Source organism: Sipha flava, unplaced genomic scaffold (assembly GCF_003268045.1).
Source record: "Sipha flava isolate LNK unplaced genomic scaffold, YSA_version1 125_pilon_pilon, whole genome shotgun sequence".
Taxonomy (NCBI): domain Eukaryota; kingdom Metazoa; phylum Arthropoda; class Insecta; order Hemiptera; family Aphididae; genus Sipha; species Sipha flava.
Genome location: NW_020271751.1, coordinates 733,820 through 754,205, shown reverse-complemented (window position 1 = coordinate 754,205; position 20,386 = coordinate 733,820). Strand labels below are relative to the sequence as shown.

At 29.5% G+C, this 20,386-nt stretch overlaps 1 protein-coding gene across 2 annotated transcripts; it reads right to left on the bottom strand.

Annotated features, from left to right (window-relative positions):
- Nucleotides 1-374: 374 nt before the first annotated feature.
- LOC112694208 (protein decapentaplegic-like) lies at nt 375-19,924 on the bottom strand. 2 transcript variants are annotated; one of them, XM_025569616.1, is made up of 3 exons: nt 19,261-19,924; nt 13,892-14,185; nt 375-1,385 (listed from the first exon to the last, which is right to left on the bottom strand). In XM_025569616.1, exons 2-3 carry the CDS (start codon nt 14,169-14,171, stop codon nt 508-510), a joined length of 1,158 nt encoding a protein of 385 aa, XP_025425401.1. In that variant the 5' UTR covers nt 14,172-14,185; nt 19,261-19,924; the 3' UTR covers nt 375-507. The 2 variants fall into 2 exon arrangements, with proteins under 2 accessions (XP_025425401.1, XP_025425400.1); XM_025569615.1 differs by having other exon boundaries at nt 376-1,385; nt 13,874-14,185; nt 19,261-19,922.
- Between the last annotated feature and the right edge of the window lie 462 nt (nt 19,925-20,386).

Here is a 20,386-nt window from a genome sequence, read left to right as displayed (position 1 = left end):
CGTTGTCGGTTTTGTCGGAGATCTAATAAATTTTTGAAGAATCAGGATTTACACAATGCATGAACTAACATTAACTACGATATTATATAGCACGTATAAGCATCCGTCCAGAGAAAATTCCGTCGGAAATCGGTTCACATTATTTATGAAAATTATCATGCTCTTCCGTTTTGGTGGTGATCATTTGAACCGTATAGTTTTCACAGTCAGATATTTTTATTAAAAACAAAACAAAAATCGTTTACGTGTCTATGTGTAAAAAAGAAAACCACCTCATTTTGAGACTCGCGTAATAGTAATAATGATAAAACAAATAATATATATACGTAAATATATATTAAAAATAGAATAATAATAATAATAATAATAATAATAATAATAATAATAATGATAATAATATCTTTGGGCGACGCTGTGTGTGTGTGTGTGTGTGTGTGTGTGTATCATTGTTTGAATGTATGTGAACGTGTCGGTGTGGTTGACGGAGACGATGACTGAGGCCGAAGCCTACCTGCACCCGCACCCGAGTACTTGCATGTCCTGATAGTTCTTCAGCACCACTTTGTTGTCCTCGTCCAGGTACAGCATCGATATGGATGCCAGCTGCGTGGGCACGCAGCACGCCTTGGGAACGGCTGTGGGGTTCATGGAGTTGACCAGCGTCTGGACGATGGCGTGGTTGGTGGAGTTGAGGTGCTCGGCCACCGGAAACGGACAGTCGCCGTGGCAGTAGTACGCGTCGTAGCCGGGCGGCGCCACGATCCAGTCGTCCCAGCCCACGTCCGTGAAGTCCACGTACAGCGGATGCCTCTGGCAGATGTCGCGGCCGCCGCTGCCGTCTTTCCGTCGCTTACTGCCGCCGCCGCTTCTGCCCTGCTGTTGGCCGGTCCCGGGCGAACGTTTCCGCCGTGGCGGGCCCACGGGCCTGCTGTTCTTGCCGTCATCCGAGTACACGAGCAGTGCCGGCCTGCCGGCGGCCCGCAGTTCGAACGTGTCAGGTACCGGCGACCGCGCGTGGCCGTCCGCCAGTGTCTCGACCAGCAGCCCGTGGTTGACGGCCGACCACCGGCCGCCGTGCTGCGACCACCTCTCCAGCGCGGGCGTCACGTCCAACGTGACCACCGCGTCGTCCGCCGCCGTCGCCACGTCTCGCATGTCCACGAACTGCGAGTCCAACAGCCTCAGCACCGGCTTCGACACGCCCCGCACGCCCGGTTGCACGATGTCGTGCACGAGTACTTGTACGCGACCCGGCTGCCCGGCCGGTCTGTCCCGCAACGGCGTCAGTCGCAGCTCGGCCGCGGTCAGCCATTCGCCTTCGGGTAGCGGGTCAACCGCGAACTGTAACCTGTACTTACGGCACTTTGGGTTCTTCGGTTCCGACTCTGTAACGTAAGAATAAAATAACCGGTCAGGTACGTTGTACGATTCAGTAATGTTATCGTCAACCTATCGGAAATTTCTTAGCCGTTTTGAAACGCTTTTCCGCAAAAACAGCGTTTCCCAACACTCCCGATCCAAAGGGACACGCGAAAATAAAAAAAAAACCGGGTAACGGCATACAATTTACAATAATTCAATTTTGTTAAAATGGTTTGTTTTACAAGTATACGTAATTCATTCTATTCAGGCCCGTATTCAAAAATTTTGCGCCCCTGGGCATATAATTTATGTCCCCTCCTCAAAATAAATAATAATAATATAACACTTATTATTTCGTCCATAATCGAAATTCTTTAATATTAAAATATAACTATAAATGAAAATCGTTTAATACTTTTTTTTAATTAACAAATTAAACAATTTCCTTTTTTTTAATTAACAAATTATAATATAATAAATATACATTTTTTTTTTATTTACAAATTATAACATAATAAAATATACTATTTTTTTTTTTTTATTTTTTCGTTTAGGTACATTATTTTTAAAATTATTTTGCTAAAAAATTTTTCCCCTTTTGGGGTTCTGACACCCCCGGGCCTTGTGTCTCCCCCCCCCCTAAATACGGGCCTGATTCTATTAGAAATGAAAACCTTCTGTCAAACGAATAAATCATATTTTAATTGTTCGTGTATTTTCTGTTCGATATGTTAATTTTATTAATTATCAATCGAGTTACATGTAAATCAATTTAGGTTAAATAAATTAAAACATATTCGAATAGAATATATGACAATTGTGCATTTTAAAATTGTTTAGGTTCAATATTAATATATTAATTAACATTAATATATTAATAATTGCTCTAACCCTAAGAAGTAGAATATCTATCGGTGAGTCCAGGTAATTCATCTAATTTATACGAGTATATTAAAATTATTTTAATTGTTTACAATGTTTACTTAGGAGTTTACACACCTCCGAAAATTTGTATTTTATACCCATCAATAAGTGTTAAAAAATTATTATTTTTAACTAAAAATTGTTGTTAACACTGATGATAATGTAACTGTTGTAACGAAAATTTTATTAAATCTGAACAATTTATGATAACCTTTGTAAAATAAAAAAATCGAATCGAGTAATATTTCAGTGATCTAAATGAAAATAATCTAAGATATCTCGTTATAGATATTTTAATAACCTAACCTAAAGTTCAATCACGTTTCAATGAAATCTGTTTCTGTTGATGTAAACAAAAATATTTTTAATATATTTTAAGGAATGGGAATATTGTTACATCAATTTTTCGTTTATTAGAAATTATTGCATTCAAAAAACGAGTAAACTTTACTGTTATCACTATTAAGTAGTTAGGTTATTTTATCACTATAAAGCTAAATATACGTTAGAACTATTGATTTATTAAGCGCATACTTAAGGTTGTACGTTTCATTTATGATTTCTACACGAATCTTCTATCGAGAATGATTAAGTTGTATAATCAAAAAGATTTATTTATTTTATAATACAATTTGTCGCTCTATTGCGTTATCTAATGATTTTTGCACTTCACACTTGAAGAATTACTAAATTTCTAAACATGAGATCACTAACGCATTATGTATATTATTCCATAAAGCTATAATTAATATTTTAACTCAATAATTTTAACACAGGAACAACGTAATTTTTTTCATTATGGTTTATTAATTTTCAACCAATCATTTTGTTTGAAAATAAATTTAAAAAACTGTTTTTGCTCAGTTTTCTATTGGATACATCGAGTTATTCAAACATTTAAGAACTTGACTATACAAACACGAGTAACTCTTTGAACCGTCATTATTTGTTTTGTAAATAATATATCAAATTTTATGTCATAATCATAAATTAAATAGGTACACTTGTTACATTCAATAATCTAACTTGTGACTCCTGCCCCACTATTCCCGAGAAATCTAGAACAAATTATCCAAGGACAAAATATCCTATACTAAAATATCCAACGGATAAAATATCCAGGGATAAAATAACCAATGTATAGGATAAAATATCCAAATAAAAAAATAATAAAAATCTGTATATCTGTACATCATTTTTTTATTTATTTTTTATTTAAATACATTGTTCATTTTTAAATCAAAATTAACAATATTTTATAATATAGTAATAAAATAATAATAGTAAAAATAAAACTATATTACGTTGTGACGCACTACATAAAACTAAAGATATAATTATTATATAACACAACATATTATTTTTATTATTATTATTTTATAACTGTATTATAAAGTATTATTAATGTTAAATGTTATTAAAATATAATCTAAAAATGAAAAATAATGTATTTAAATAAAAAAAATTATACAAGTATTAATAATACAGATTTTATAATTTTTTTTTTATTTGGATATTTTGTCCTATATATTGGTTATTGATCCCTGGATATTTTATCCGTTAGATATTTTAACCTTGGATATTTTGAATTTGATATTTTATAACAGGATATTTTGTCCTTGGATATTTTGTCCCAATACCACCCCTGAGAGTTTCAAAAGGACAAAACAATATTCTTGTTTCTGAGAAATAAAAATTAAATAAAAATAAATAAAACTTGTATCCACCTATTTGTTTTTCGAAAACAATATTTTATACACCTAACAACAGCAAAAAATCATAATAATATATCAATATAGTTTCATCATTATACGAAGTATGAGTTTAATATCTTAAAAATTAATTAATTTATTTTATTATTAAAAATTAATTCGAATTTTTCATTTTTCAAACATGGTTTCATACATTGTTATCATACTCAGTTATATATTTTCTACAATACCTTTGTAATCTCGTTATCATTTTTTTAATTATAAATTATAACTTATATACATATAATATTCAAATTTATAATCCTATTAGTTCGTATTTGCTTTTACTATTAATTTGCATAACTATTCTGATAACGTTTGGTTATAATAAAATATGTTTTTATCAAATTGTTTTCTTCAAATGATTCGACCTTATTGTACCGAACCTATCATCCAACTGATCTATAGGCAGACAAATTTCTCAACGTATTGAAAAATAAACAACTATACACCTACATATATGTCGATCACACATTACAGCATGCATTATTTAAAAAAAGTCCCTGGGATTCTCCATTCAAAATATTTCCTTTTTAAACATTACATAAAATAAACTTTAGTTATTTGCGATGTTCAATTATTTTTCGACTAGAATTATAATTAAAAAAAAAAAAAAATTATGATTAATTATTATTAATTATTGAATTATTTTTCGTTAAATATTTACGGCTATACTATATTTATACGGTATACGGAATGAGATGACGACTAATCGGGACGACAGCTATGTAAAACATTTACCAAAACTACTGATTTTGATAGCTAATATTAACCAACTATATCGATACTATCCTCACATATTATATTGCGTAATAAAGACTTGTGTATTATTTATTTATTCGTACCTACATGTGTTTGTATTGGAAAACGAAGACGAGAGAATAGTAACCCAGTTATAACTTATATATGTCCTAAATATACATTAATTCAAACATCCACACAAATGTGTATATTTTTATAGTAACCCGAAGTACGTCCAATTTACAGGGATGACAATCCAAATTGCCGCCGATTCCGTCTTAAGTACAATAAGTACCAATACATTATAGTTACAATAGTAATCGTTTCGTTATCATGCATCCTCTCAAGTGTGTAGTAAATAAAAATTATAAATAAATATATATGAAACGTTTTTTCAACAGATTAGTGATCTTTAATGACATTATACAATTGATTTTGAAAATATTATACTTAAGTTGAACAAAAATATTATTTTATATCGAAATAATTTTTCTATGCGAACATATTATTCTTCTTGTATTCAAACGGATACATTTTGACCGAACGGTGTAGTTCTATAAACTGGGACATTGAGATTAGATAGTGTTCTATGTCTAACATAGCAATCATGTGTGTATATTAATATATATATATATATATATATATATATATTATAGATATGGTGCACACAATTAATAATAATAATCTACGTCAGAAGTATGTATTTTCTCTAAAATATAAATGTGACACTAAAATTTAAAGTTAATTAAAAATGTTTTAATAATTAAATTTTTCTCGTACCAATTCTAATTAATTTTTGTTTCTAGTAAATTTATATTTTTAACTTGAATTTGATTCTTTATTTTAAAAAAATGATATGTATAATAATTTATAATGTTTTATAATTTAAATAAAATAACAAAAGTGATGATTTTAAAATTTTAAAAATTAATATTTTTAACTATTTATTAAAAAAATCAATATAATTAATAGAACGAACATATTAATTCAGATGAATTATGGAAAGTTGTAACAAAATAATTATTAATTGAAGTTTCTGGCTGTATACCATAAATATGTTATTATGTTATTATTTAATAATTATTTTAAATTAGATATAAATGTGTTAATTAATTAATATTTAAGAAATAAGATAATTGAAATTTATCGATATCAATATATACTAAACTGTAATATTTATACTAAATAATTTACTGCAATATCGATAGTATATTAATTTATTATTAACTATGTTAATTTTTTACAAATAAAATTGTACTCTACAAAATAATAAATAAACAATTATTTTATCAATTAATCTCTAAGAAATTAAAATAACTTCATATAGTTGAAAACTTAAGAATGAAATAGGATTTATACAATTGAACCACTTAAGATTAGGAAATTAATTAAAAACAAAAGTGTTATAAAAATATATTTATTTAAACTATCATTGAACTCAGCATTATTGTTTAACCTACAGAAATTAAATCCTACTTATTCAAAACTAAATTATAAACAAGTCAATTTGCACAAAAAAATAAAATAAAAATATTTTATTTTTAAATACTTCTATTTTATGCAATACATAAATTGTTCTTTTAAAAATTAAAGTAAAAAAAGTCAGTCAACATGGATTTTTTATTGATTTCTATGTTTTCAAAAATTGTCTATTCAATATTAATGTCTATTAAGAAAAGACTTAAACCAATCTTAAACCAATTGGATCACATTTATAGTGCGTTATGAATTTTTTAAGTTTTCGTAAACCGTATAAGTCCGAAGAATATAATCTTAAAAATAACAGCACATTAATAAAGTAAACTTTGCCTTAAAATATTTAACAACAATCTATATAAATGTATGTAACTTAAATATAAGAGAATATGTTTCTTCGTTCTATACTCCTCTGACTTTGTGACGCCATCGAGACAAATATACGCAAATATTTTATAACACGTTATTCGCCTTATAACGTACGAAAAATACGTCTAAAATAAATTTCATGTTGCATTTTATCTTATATATTAAGATAGTTTACTCGGATTGATAACGTATTTACTTATACAAATACATTGAAGAGCTTTTAGGATATCCGCTACTGAAAAAAAGAAAATCAATAATGTTGTAGGAAATGTAATTTCTCTAACTGCAAATTTGCATAATTGGCCCATCGTGTTGAAAAACACGGCTGCGTAAGTAATATTTATAGCACTGCTACATCGCTTTTGTCACCCTAATAAGTAAAGTGACCAGACATGACTACTCTTCTGTAAAAGCAAAACTAATTCACAGCCGTCCCAATTCCGTGGTAGTTGCAAAATGACGTGGAAAATGTATCAGCACTATCATTTATTGTTATTAAATCGTATTAACCACGACTGGAAAAAAATGAATTTACATATACGTATTGAATCATATATAATAATAAAAACAGATTAATGTATTCGGTCCCGGGTAAACATCAAAATCGGTGGATCTTCTGCTAGAAAATTTGAACCAGGTTGACCGGACACAATTAATCAACATAAACGGTAATACTAATATCTAGGTAAATTAAGATAAGCGCTGGCAGAGTATGTAAAAACTGTCGAGTCACATTGATGTGTACGAGTGCATTAACACATCTGTCGTTTAAATTAAAACTTTGTAAATTATTGCATGCACTTTTTATAAACAGAAAAATATTAATACCGGATACGCGAATGTAATTGTATAACGAAACAGCATGTATAATGTAATGTGCTACAGAATATTTTTAAGTCACGCAAATCGAACTACAAAGACAATAATTCATCTTAGGTGAAATTTAAACATGTCGGTTTGATAAAGTTATTTGGAAAGTTTCTTTTTATTAATTTATCTGAAATCGATTGCACAGTTTCATGCTACTTAATAAAAATTAAATAAGAATTTGATATTTGAACAAAACCGGTTCAGACACTTTTCTGATGTGGCTATTAATAGAACACATAATTATGTACGTTGAAATAAAATAATGATAACATAATATTTTTCAATTACATGCACATGGTCTTGTTTTGATAGTAATTTATAAATAATCAAACAAATTACATTTGTACAAAAATAGTTTTTTTTTTATATATATATTAATCAGGTATGGTATCTATATGCACATCAATCTGCAGAATCTTGTTTTCGAATGAAACTGAGAATTACTTTTTATAATATAAAAATAACATCTTATAGATTTATAACTGTTAATTTTTTTTAATTTCACTTCGGCCGTTTAATTTCTTTTTAATAATTTTAAATAACGCATTATATTTTACTTATTTCATGATAGAATTTTGATGTTTATCCAGATTTGAAAACATAGGTAATAAAGTATAATATAATGTAGTTGTACGGTTAAGCCAAACTAGATAAGCAATATTATTTTTATAATGAATATTTTTAAAGTACCTATAACACATAATATAAAAGTCTACAATTTTACAAAATCAAAACTACTAATATTATTTGTTGTTAGTTACCAAACATTGTTCAGCATTTTTAAATATTTTATAACTTATATGCATGAAATGTCAGTAACAAGTTTTTAGGTTTCATTACATATTTTATAGCTCAAAAAACTAGAAATAATATTCAATAAAATATCAAATCATGAGTTGATTTTATAATGAAAACAATTTAGTTTTAGCAGAACACTTAAGTGAACGTACACACATTTTATAATCCAAACAATATTGATGGTTTTTGTTTTTGAGTATAAGCATTATACCATTATTTACACATGAAATCGTGAACTATTATAATTGTGTTTTATTAAAACTACGAGTTATGACACAGTTTACATAGAAAAACACGTATATATTTTTAATCGTGTTGTAATTTACTACAGCGTACGCCGTATATCATGTTATATACTGTATAGCTACCAATACTTGTATAAATACGGTTCTAAAATTGTTTTGGTATAACAAGAAATTATCTCGTAGGAATGCACACGATTACAACATTAAAGTAATAACACGCCGTAGATGTTTAAACCAACACGATAATTATTCCAAGTTCACTTATTACAATTGAATGGTTTTTGTACAAAACTATAATTAATTTTTATCGAAATTCCAATACTTCGACCCAATTTTTTTTTTTTTGTTTTTTCTTTTCTAGTCCCGTGTGTCGGAGGGATTTCGCGTGTTCGTGTTCATTTTTCCACCATACACATACATATACATTTACGTGCGTGTCATTAGCCTTCTATTTCTAGCAGCTTGCATGTTAATGTCTAATCAATGATTTGGACTCGTGGTCGTTATAAATACAATTAAATTACAACGGTTTAGAGTAAATATTATCGTTAAAATATACGAGTATATACATATATAAATACTGTTACTCGCGCGCACGCGCGCACTCGTGTGTGTGTGTGTATGTATATATGCAATTTTATTTCATTACGTCTTCGCGTGCATAGTCGAGATGCGCACACATATCGAAATGTGATTTATCAGCAGGTACTGCAGAAACTCGGTTAATCGTCTTTTTTGTTTTCTGTCATATGATATAAAGTTGTTAAAACCGTATTACTTTTAATAAGTTAACAAAATATAAAATTTATTTAAGCATATATATATTAAGCCATTCACGAATGCATTATGAATATTTATATAAAATTATGATTTAAATGCTGTTATAGGCGTGGGTATTCCTAGAAATCTCTGGCATTAAAAAACAATATAGATACTATATCTCTTTTTTCAAGAATCGATAGTAATTTAGTTCTATTAAGTCTGTTAAATAATGAAGGTAAAATCCCTAAGGGTTAACAAGATTTACATGCAAAACTCCCGTATGTTTTATACTACAAGAATATTTATATATTTTAGTGCGTTGTATAACTTAATACAGTCTAGAAATAGTGATAACTTATAAAGAAGTACATTTAAATTTTTAAACAATTATCAATTATCATAGAAATTATTTAAAATAATGTAATAGAATCATTAAGCTTTTTCCATATAAGTCAGAAGAATTTTTACTTTTAATTGAAATTATAATATATTCTAGTTCATATAAAACAGTATGTAAGGATAAAAATACTCATCTCTTTTATAAAAATAAGAATTCTATCCATTTAAAATTTGTTGTACAATAATTTTGTTAACTACTACCTACTATGAGTCTAATCAGAATGAATGGTTCACTTCGTATGATATTAATATTTCATCAGAATGGGTGGTATGGAATGAATTAATAATGTTCGTTATCGTTTTAAACGTCTGAATTTATATATGTTTACCAAGTATGAAAATTAATTGTTTACTCTCTCAATGAGTTTATAATAAATACTTTAAGGAATTAACTTAAAAGACGAAATCTAAAATAAAAAAATTATCATTTTTATTAGCAAAATTAATTTTTTAAGTTTTAGTTAAAGGAAGAAAAATATTTCCGTTAATCATACATTTTTCAGACATTTGATAGGTAGTGAATCTAATTTTTTTTTTTTTTAAATCTACTTTGAATTTATAATATATTTCAGTACCTAGTTTTAACTAGTCATTTTTAGATCTTGAAATTACGTATAAATAAAATGAAGATTCAGTGAATCTAAAAAAATTGCATAATATTACATTAATCTTAAGACTAGTTTCCTAAAAAAACGATCATGTAAATCGGTAAACCTCCGCCAATGATTTATGACTGAGAATTAATAAAAATTGAATTAATTAAAACTTAAATGTATTGATATGTTTTTTTTTTTAAATCCCAATTAATAACGAATCTAATATCATTATTTTCCATTTTGAATTCGGCTCATATAATTTATATTGCTCGGAAATATTTATTTATATCAATAATAATTTTTATCGTACCACAAACAATTAAATGTATAAAATATACAAAAGTACTATTACGATTAGGTACTTGATATTTTATATTAGTTGTTATTGATTTACTGTAATACAATACTACTAATTTTATAGTAAATTGAATAATATTTTTAATGAATGCTATTACTAAAATTATGTATAAGTGAATCATAAATATTGTAGTAGTTGAAATACATGGCGTATCACGTATCTATCAGGTATTGTCGTGTGGAACCTATATAATATACGCTAAACAAAACATTAAATGCATTCATTAAAATTGAAAAAATGTTAGAAATGTAATTGTTTTCCATTGATCGATCACTATGAAGAATAAAATATTCTGAAGGTTTTTTTATATTTATTAATGCTTACAATTATAAAACTTATTTCTAACCATTCGAGTTGAGATTTGAATTACATATATTTACCAAATAAATATATGAATATTGAAAATTTTCTGTTTAAATATATGTATGTAAATATTATTATTACAAATTGGTTATGGAACAAATATAATAAACAACCCAGCTGTACAATATTTTTTAAAAAACTGATTTAATTTATATTTAATTAGTTAATTGTTTAATATTAAATTTAGTATGGAATAAAAATATCCTTTCTTCGAGTTCCGACATAATCAAACATCACACGGAAATTATTTGTATAGTAAAAAAGCTTCAAAATTATGAAAATGATTTGCATTTTGAAAAATTGAAATTTATATATTTATTGATTAAAAAAATATATCAAAAATTAGGAACATTTTATCTCCATAAAAATATATTTATTTTATTTTAAACATTTAAATGTTAAGTTATAGGTCATTTAATATTCCATGAAATCCCAAAAGCCTTAACTCAGTTAATTTATGGAGTGGTAATGTAGTTTTTCACAACTTTAAGTTACTAAATCCTCGTAGAATACATTTTACTATATGAATATACTATATACACATAAATAAGTCGAACAACTTTTTCAAATTTATTATATTTATTTTTAATAGTAAAATATTATTAAGTAAACACAATTTTAGTTTAACCGTTTATACTTATTTAATTTATTTTAGAGAATGTATTTGTTTTCACTATTGGACCTTTTTTGTCTATATATTTTATAGTTTTACTATAAATACAAATTTGGCATTGACTTGTATTATATATAATAAGATTCTGAATAAATAAAAGAAAGAATTATTTTTTCAATAATGGGGTTTTTTAATTTATTAAATACCAACATAGAAAGTATATTTTTCCGGGAATAATAAAAAAAATTTTCTATAGACGAATTAATCAATCAGGAATTATATTTAGTGTGTTTCCAAACTTTATAAAAATAACATTTTTTAAATTGTTAACAGATTAAAAACACGTTTAAATAATTTTAAAATACTATAACATTCTAAATAACTTATCTATTTTAATTTTATAACATTTGAAACGTTTTAATTTAATTTTGAAAGTGAATTATAATGTTATCTTTGTTATACTGTAACTATAGTTATAAAATATTAATAATTGTTCGTCATTGATTTTATTATTTTTTGTATATATATATATATATATATATACTTTAAATGAGAACATTGATGAAATGTATACATAAATATAAATTAATTGTAAATTATCTTGTAAAGTAAGTAATTTTCTGTTTAAACATATTGTATCTATTAACCACATTTTTTTTAAAATAATAACGTAAAATGATGATGAATAATTTATCCCTAAATAATTTACGAAAATTTTTTTTTTTATGTAAGGTCCAGTCCGACTTATATTTAAATTCAATTTATGTATCAATTTAAATTGATACAAATAATTTAAAATATATATAATTAAATCCATTTGGTATTGTAATTCAGGTATTATTTAATGAAAATTGTAGGTGGCATACACATTTCAATTATAAACAAGTTATTTAAATACATTGTAAAATTTAATTTCAAACGTTTTTATTTTCAACGTTCACATTTATTAATAAAATAAAACCTAAATTTAAATGTGTTTATATGATTATTATACATATAATAAATATTTTTCAACAGATTTATTTCTTTGGATATTAAGACATTAAAGTTTAACGCAAACGCTATTTTAACAACATGTCCAACACATTATGTTCAATGAATTTTGAAAATATCTATACTCATCTTTAATTTTTATTTTTTATACGAGCACTTAAATTTGAATAAAGTCTTGTATAAGCTTTACATTATATACATTTAGATACAATTAATAACTCGAGACAGAATTGTTTTCTGGGCAGGAATGATTTATTATTGCTTTTTAAATGTAAAATAAATGCATTGCAATAACAGTTAATAGTGCCGAAGTCAACGAATCTGGACGTTTCCCAAACACATCACTACCCAGTCTCTACAGAAGGATTGGAGTTATAGCGAGTCCAACTGTACATATTATATAAAATATGTGTGTATTTTGATAGTTGTTATAGAGACTGTTGACATCGACTATTCGATAGTCGATATAACTTACAATAAATATAAATGTACAGGATTCCTCTAAAAATCTTTTCAATTAAACCGTATAAGCCTTTCGTTTTGTAAAAAATATTGAATAAATGCCGCATTTTTTCTTATACAATCCTCTCAACACTTCGTAATTGAGACAATTATATAAACGACTTGTAGGTACAATTGAGTATTTCGTTAAATGTTTCGAGTCTTCAATATTTGAGGGCGTGTTTTTTTATTTCTTTTTTAAATAAAAATTAAAACTGTATAAAATTTCAAACTAAAAATATTGAATAAGAATATGTTCACGAATTTCATAAAATCACATTATACAATTATACATGAGCAGTCGAGGTTGTATAAAATTAGCGCATATGAAGTTTTAAACAAATGTATTCAATTAGACGGAACGTAATATTTATGTTTTCAATTAAATTTTAATATTTTTTTTTTTATATCTCGTTTCGTATTTAATACATATTTCAGTAATTTTTAATGCATTTTTACGTGTACAGATTTCACACGGCACTTACATAGAGCACATGTCAAATATTTTCTCATCGTAACGATCAAATGCACTCTACACGTGCCCGCGATACCGTTAGAGAAGAGAGAAATTAAAAAATTTAAACCTAATTGTAATATTAATTTTATAAACATTTTAGAAAACAAATCTACAATATTTTTAGGGGGGGATGCGATGAGACGAACCTCCACAACCATCTCTTAGCACGCCTCTGGACTGTAAATATACACGTAATAGTAGCTATTGCAGTATTGAGTATCTAAGTCGAACTCACCTCGGTGTAAGTACGTACGGGCGGTATTTGCGGACTTGACGTGGCGACCCGGCAACGGCAAGCCGGTGGTATCGAACTCGTTGGACATCTGCATCCTGTACAGCTCCAGCATGGCGGCCGGTATCTCCACTTTGGACTTGTCCACTACCGGTCGGCGCTTCATGCCCAGCGCTGCCAGCAAGTGCCTCTCTGCTTGGCCGGCGTCCTTGAACGCGGCTCTAGCGCCCGACGGTCTCGGCGTTTCGCCGCACACTATGCCTGATATCACAGCCACCATCAACAGCACACCGCTTATCATTGTCGATCAAACACCTGCGAAAATAGCCGAACAATATTCCCACGTTAGTTTCGATTCCGTATTTGTCTTAGGCACAGTTGTTAACGTATACATTTATTTATATGCAACGGTCGGTCAAAGCTAACCGAACCGTATTCTGGACAAGGGTTAGAAGATAAATGAAGAGAAAAAAAAGATCAAACGTCGATTTGCGGTTGCAACTCGATCATGATCAACTGCGCGCTTGTATACGGCTGCGATTTAGGCTTCGCACCATTCAGACGTCTCCGGTCGGCATTAAATTCGAATAGGTAGCCATTACCGTAATCGAATATCTGTGATGGCTCTTTTGAGTGCATTGAGCACTTTTTTAGAATTTCCTTCATGAGAAAACCTGAATCATCCCACACATGATTAATTTTCAACACTAGTTGTTCCAGCACGTATGTTTGTTTTTAATGTTTTTAAATCAAATAATTAAAATTAAGTTATTTTGTTATATTTTACAATTTATAGTAATAAACATAAAATACTAGCGCATTATAGTGCCAGACATATTTTTTCTTTTTTTTTGGAAGGGGAGAGTATTTAATTATTTTCTGCAGTTTTGGAATACATACTTACCACCTATTACTTTATATTATCCTATTTTTTGTGAACTGTAAAGTTTTTTGTATCTAATTTTTTTTTTTTTTTAACTAACCTTGTACAACTGTTGACATTTATTATACATACTATACATTTAACATTCCTAACATTCTTGTAAATCACGGGTTTATATTTATTATTATAAGTAATTTATTAAATAATTTATATTGAATTATTTTATTCAAATTATAATTAAAATTTAAACGACTTTCTTTTTTGTTAACAAATACATCTACTATTGATTCTATGTCTAAATCTATATTTCTGTGTACATTTATTAGTGCCAGGCCATTCAATTTATCTTTTGAAGTTGAGTTTCTAAAGTATGTTTTTATACGCTTAAGAGTAGAGAAACTTCAATCAAAAACGGTTGTAACTAGCAATATTGAAAGAAATTTCAACATTGTATATATAATTGGAAAAACATAGTACAGCCTTTAAAAAAATAAGAGATTTCGGATTGGAAGGCACATGCCCCCAAGGCCCCCCCTTTGGCTACGGCACTAACACAATGTGATTCCTAATATTATGCACTCAATATGTTGATACCTATAAACACTAAATACGATATACAATTTAATATTATAAAGGTTTAAGTAAACTTAATATCTAAATGCAACCACTTTCCATCAGCCTCGGTCTAAAATAATATTATAATAAAACCATGTTCCGCCAACGTGAACAATAGAAGAAAATAGTGTTTAACAGGTCATAACCTGAACCTTGTTCACTTCTTCTTAATGCCTAACCGTTTATATCACTGACTAATTTTTACGTTAATTGTTATTAAAGCAGACCTTTTAATATGATATTGAATGAAAAAATAATTATTTACGTAATCACATTGTAACAACAATTTGTTACGATTAAGACATATTTTTATTATTAACATTTTCTTTAAACAAATTTAAAAATATTTTTTAATAACTTCATAAATGCATTTAAACATTGATAAATGATATCACATAAGAAAAAATAAATATTAATGGTTTTAAGCATTATAAATATTTAAAATTCTCGTTGAAGTAACTGAAGAATTATTTTCGTAGATAATGAAGATTAATTAATAACTAATAAAATCTTCAGGTTTGATTGTAAATCATCAAATTAAATTTATATAAATTATTTTAGAATTCGGTATATTTAAATAACTCAATTAATAATAATACGTACTGGCTATTTCACACATTATTTTCATACATGATATAAGAAAAATATACAAACTATTAAGGTAGCGAAGTATTACAAAGTAGTTAGTAGTACTATATATATTTTTTCAAAAATATATTTTTTACAAGAATCTTAACCTAGATATTTTTTTATCGCACACTAACTAAACTAGTGTAGCTTATAAAGTATACATATAAATTATTGTAGCTGGAAATTTTAATTAAACATAATACCACGATAACTAATATATATTTTTCGTTTAAATAATCCTCATAAAAATCATAAAATTTAGGTATTCGATAAAAAAAAAAAAAAAAACTTTAAGATATAAAATATAGGTACATTTTCGTATGGGTAATACTGCGCACAGGTGAGTGTTGTATACTTGAATGAAACATTTATTTCAAGTATACATAATCAAACTGAGAAAAAATCAATATTTCAGAGTTAATTAGTCATCGGGAGGTCAATGGTTAAATATAATTTTCACAGAATAATACGATTTATTAAACATATATCATATTGACATATGAGTATAACATGTAATTCTGACTTTTACTCTAGATTAACTAGGTTTATATGTATTTACGTAACTGATAATTATTTTTGCGAATGACTATAATTCATTTTTTTTTAATTACTAAGACTTGTAAGCAATTATTTTTCGGATTTATTTAATATGGTACTCGATACACGTGCTGTTGAAAATGAAACCTGTATTTAATTGACCGACTACCGTAAAAGGCTTATATTATTATTATTATTATTATTATCAGAATATAATTTACAATCTTCATGAGCACAGAAATAAGAAGACAAGAAAAAAAATTACAGCACGTGACCATCATTGCGATTTTATGTTTCATTGATAATAGTTTTATTTTGTGTCATTCATTTTACGATAGCTAAAAAACATTTGTGATTGGTATTCCACAAAGGTAGTTCTCATAATTATTTTTTTTTTTTTGTTATTCAAGTGCTGGGTTCAATTATATTGTTAGTTTCATCTTGCGTTCACCTGTTATTCTGAGAAAACATCACACCCTGTCACCTCGAAATCTAAAACCAAATTTGATTAATGGATGTTGAATTTTTTTTTTTTGTTTTACTCGCCAAGTACGTATCAGTTCAATATCATGTGAGAATTTCGAAGAACAAAGAAACGACAATTTAATGTAATTCAATAGGTTATAAACAATTGGCCATTTGCTTATAAATATATAATTTATTGAATTTCAAGACCCCTAGGTAACCGTTTAAAATTAAATGTTCGAAACGTCATCGTTTTTCATGAATATTTAATTAAATATTATATGCTAAACATTTAAGCGTTCAATAATAATCAAAGGAAAATATAAATTTAATACCTAATATAATGGACATGGAAATAAACTTCTACCACAGACTATTTCAGTTCTCCTAACTAGAAAGTTATCTAGAGGCATATTTCGAATTTTATAGGTTCAGAATATTTTGCCCTACAATCCTTCGTTATTGTATACTTGTATAATATAGCATAAGCGTATGGAAAATATTTAAGATTAATTTACAAAAAACTGCTTGGCCACACTGTGTTTTCGATTACAGCAAACATAAAACGACCAGAAGAATACAAATAAAATAAATTGGGTTTTAATAGAAAAAATTTTTTTTCGTATTGAGTGTTGGAATAGTCTCAGTGCACTGTTATTTTGGCCATGAAGAAATATTGAATATTTCCCAACAATTTAAGTTCATGAACTATACGTCTATACCGGCGTGTGCTTATTTCGAACTGATCATCGGGCACCGATGCACGCATACAATAGTAGACGTCTCAATTAGACGGTTCATCGTACAAATATTATTTAAATATTACGCACGTGGAATACAGATTGTGTGCGCAAACACCGTACACATTTATTTTCGTTTCGAATCCGTTTTTCTAGGTTAAAACTTAATTCGTGGCGTTGTAAGCGTATATCCAATAACTATCAAGCGTTAAGGCATACGTATTATTACGACTTATATGTACAACTACTGTATCTATGCATAATGATATTCGCTGGCGGTGAATTCGTCGATGGGCCGACCTGCAGATGGAAGTGGTGAGAGGGGCGTGGGGAAGTGCATGCATATTATATTTTGCCTGTGATCTGATGCGGTAACCGTTTCGCCACGCGAGATATCTATACGAACGGTTTCAAGGTAGACGGATGACCTTTCAAAAAGTGACAATGGGTGTACGGAATCGCGAGGGAAAAAAAATCCATTACCATCGCGAAAGAGAAAGGTCACGACGACAGCCGTTGGTTAGATTAACGGCATTTTGGAACAGGTTGTTATCGCGTTTTATATTATTATACAGCCTATATAGATAGTAGGTGTGTGCAAGGCATGGGTACCTCTATGTATAGATACACACACACACACACACATGGAACAGTACACGTGCGGTATGATGTAGTTGGCATTATATATGCGAAAGTTGACGAGATAAAAGCAAACGAAACAACGTGTTTTCTGTGCAACGTTATATTAAAAATGTCAAACTGTTTTTGTTATCGTTATTTTGTCGTTCTGCGACCAATTTACGAAAAACGTGCGTCGAAAATGTGAGTTCGGTAAGTATTGATTTTTTTTTCTTAAATAAATGATACACTAAATATTCATACATACATACATATATATGTGTGTGTGTATGTGTGGAATTTTCATAAAAAACCTACCCGATCGAGTATATTTGAGATCACACGCGTGCAATTACTTCGGGAGCCTCCAAGCTCAGATAGAACACAAACATGCGTTGTGTTATAATACATAATACTATACTTTATTCGTGCGTTTGTGTAATATAATATTGTAATGCGTTTGGAACTCGATCGGAAAAAAAAATTCAAACGATAAAAACTGAAATAATCGCTGTGAGAGTGGTGCGCGATAACGACGCAATTATTATTCTGTAACACAGATTTGATTCGATTTTTATTTTTATTTTTCCTTTATTCCCATGCGTTCGCGCATTTCAATAACACGCGTTTTGTGTAGGAACACGATTAATACTGTAACAATAATTATTCACTGCTAGTTCTTGCGGTGCCCATTGTATGTTTGCATGATTAACTGATAACGAGACGGAATATAATACCGTACGTACGGCGGCGAGCGGTCCCCCCAGACATCGCGGAGCCTACCGACAGAAACCAGTTGTATAGTTTTGTGGTACGCGATAGTGTTTTCGTTTAATTTATTTTTTTTTTCCTCGAGCGAGCCCGGTGGAAATAGGTTACATTACAGTACATATCACACGTACCTGTGACACGGTCTTTGTCGGTTTTCATGCCGACAAATCTGGTCGGCGTATTCGTTCGTCGTACCAAAAAACAACAATTTCGGAACGAAGCGAGGTTGCGACTTGCGCGGGCCAAGTCAACCGCGGATTCGGAACGACGTACACGCGTGGTATGGTATGGTGATTTTAGCAAAATACGACGTAAGGCACGCGTCCAACACCGATAACCGAAATCCACGGTCGGACGAATGAGAGGCGATGACGTCAGTTTGCGTACAGTTGATATTATTATTAATATTTTAGTGCTATTTTTCGGCCGGTCCGGGGACGTACACGCGACGTGTGTGCCCGCTGCTGCCTCTATGCCCGCACGGCGACCGTGGTGTTCCACTGTGACGAACGAAACATGATGTGATCGGAGATGCGGTCCGATCGTGTAGATAATCCGGACTGAGTTGCGAGACGGGATCGGAAATGCGTCGATATTAGAGACACAATAGCGGAGATCGCCGCTAGAACGACGGAGAGAGAGAGAGAAAAAGAGAGAACGAGAAAATAAAAACAATTAAATGTAAACGTAATCCGTTCGAACGTGTTCGTCCCGTGTGGCGCTTCGACGTGTGCGTTGTAGAGTACCGCGCGGTTCGAGAGTGGCTCGTGAACTGATGACAAACACTGGTGTAGTTGCCGGCGCGGCTGGTCGGTCGGTCGGGTTGGTGGTAAACGCTCCCACCAAGACCCCACGGCCACACAGCAACGGCCGGCGGACGGGTGGGTGGCGACCGTCCGCGGAGTAGGGGATAGCGTGACCACCTATGTGGAACTCCCCCCGTTCGCATAACTACCTCTCCTCGTGATAGACCAAATGGCTCTCTTAGAAAATAAAAAATAAAACAGAAATAATAATGTTATACAATTTTCCAAGGGATTTCTCATCGTCCGACCCTACAACGCTATCTCAGCGCGATAATCCTGCCGACATTTCCTCCTATAAGATATTTTGAGCGCAAATCATTCAAAGTTATTTGGGAGAAAAAGGCTTAAGCATAGAACTTCATAGAATTCTTTGGAACTATTATTATGTATACTATTATCTCGGGTGCTTGCTTTAAAATTCAGGGTAATAACACCTTAAACTTACCTGCGA

What these genes read in the sequence shown, in the direction of transcription:
- LOC112694208 (XM_025569615.1), bottom strand. Translation starts at nt 14,171, where the DNA reads ATGATAAGCGGTGTGCTGTTGATGGTGGCTGTGATATCAGGCATAGTG. An exon ending in CCGTACGTACTTACACCGAG is followed by an intron (nt 1,386 to 13,873) that starts GTGAGTTCGACT and finishes CTTACGTTACAG; the next exon opens with AGTCGGAACCGAAGAACCCA.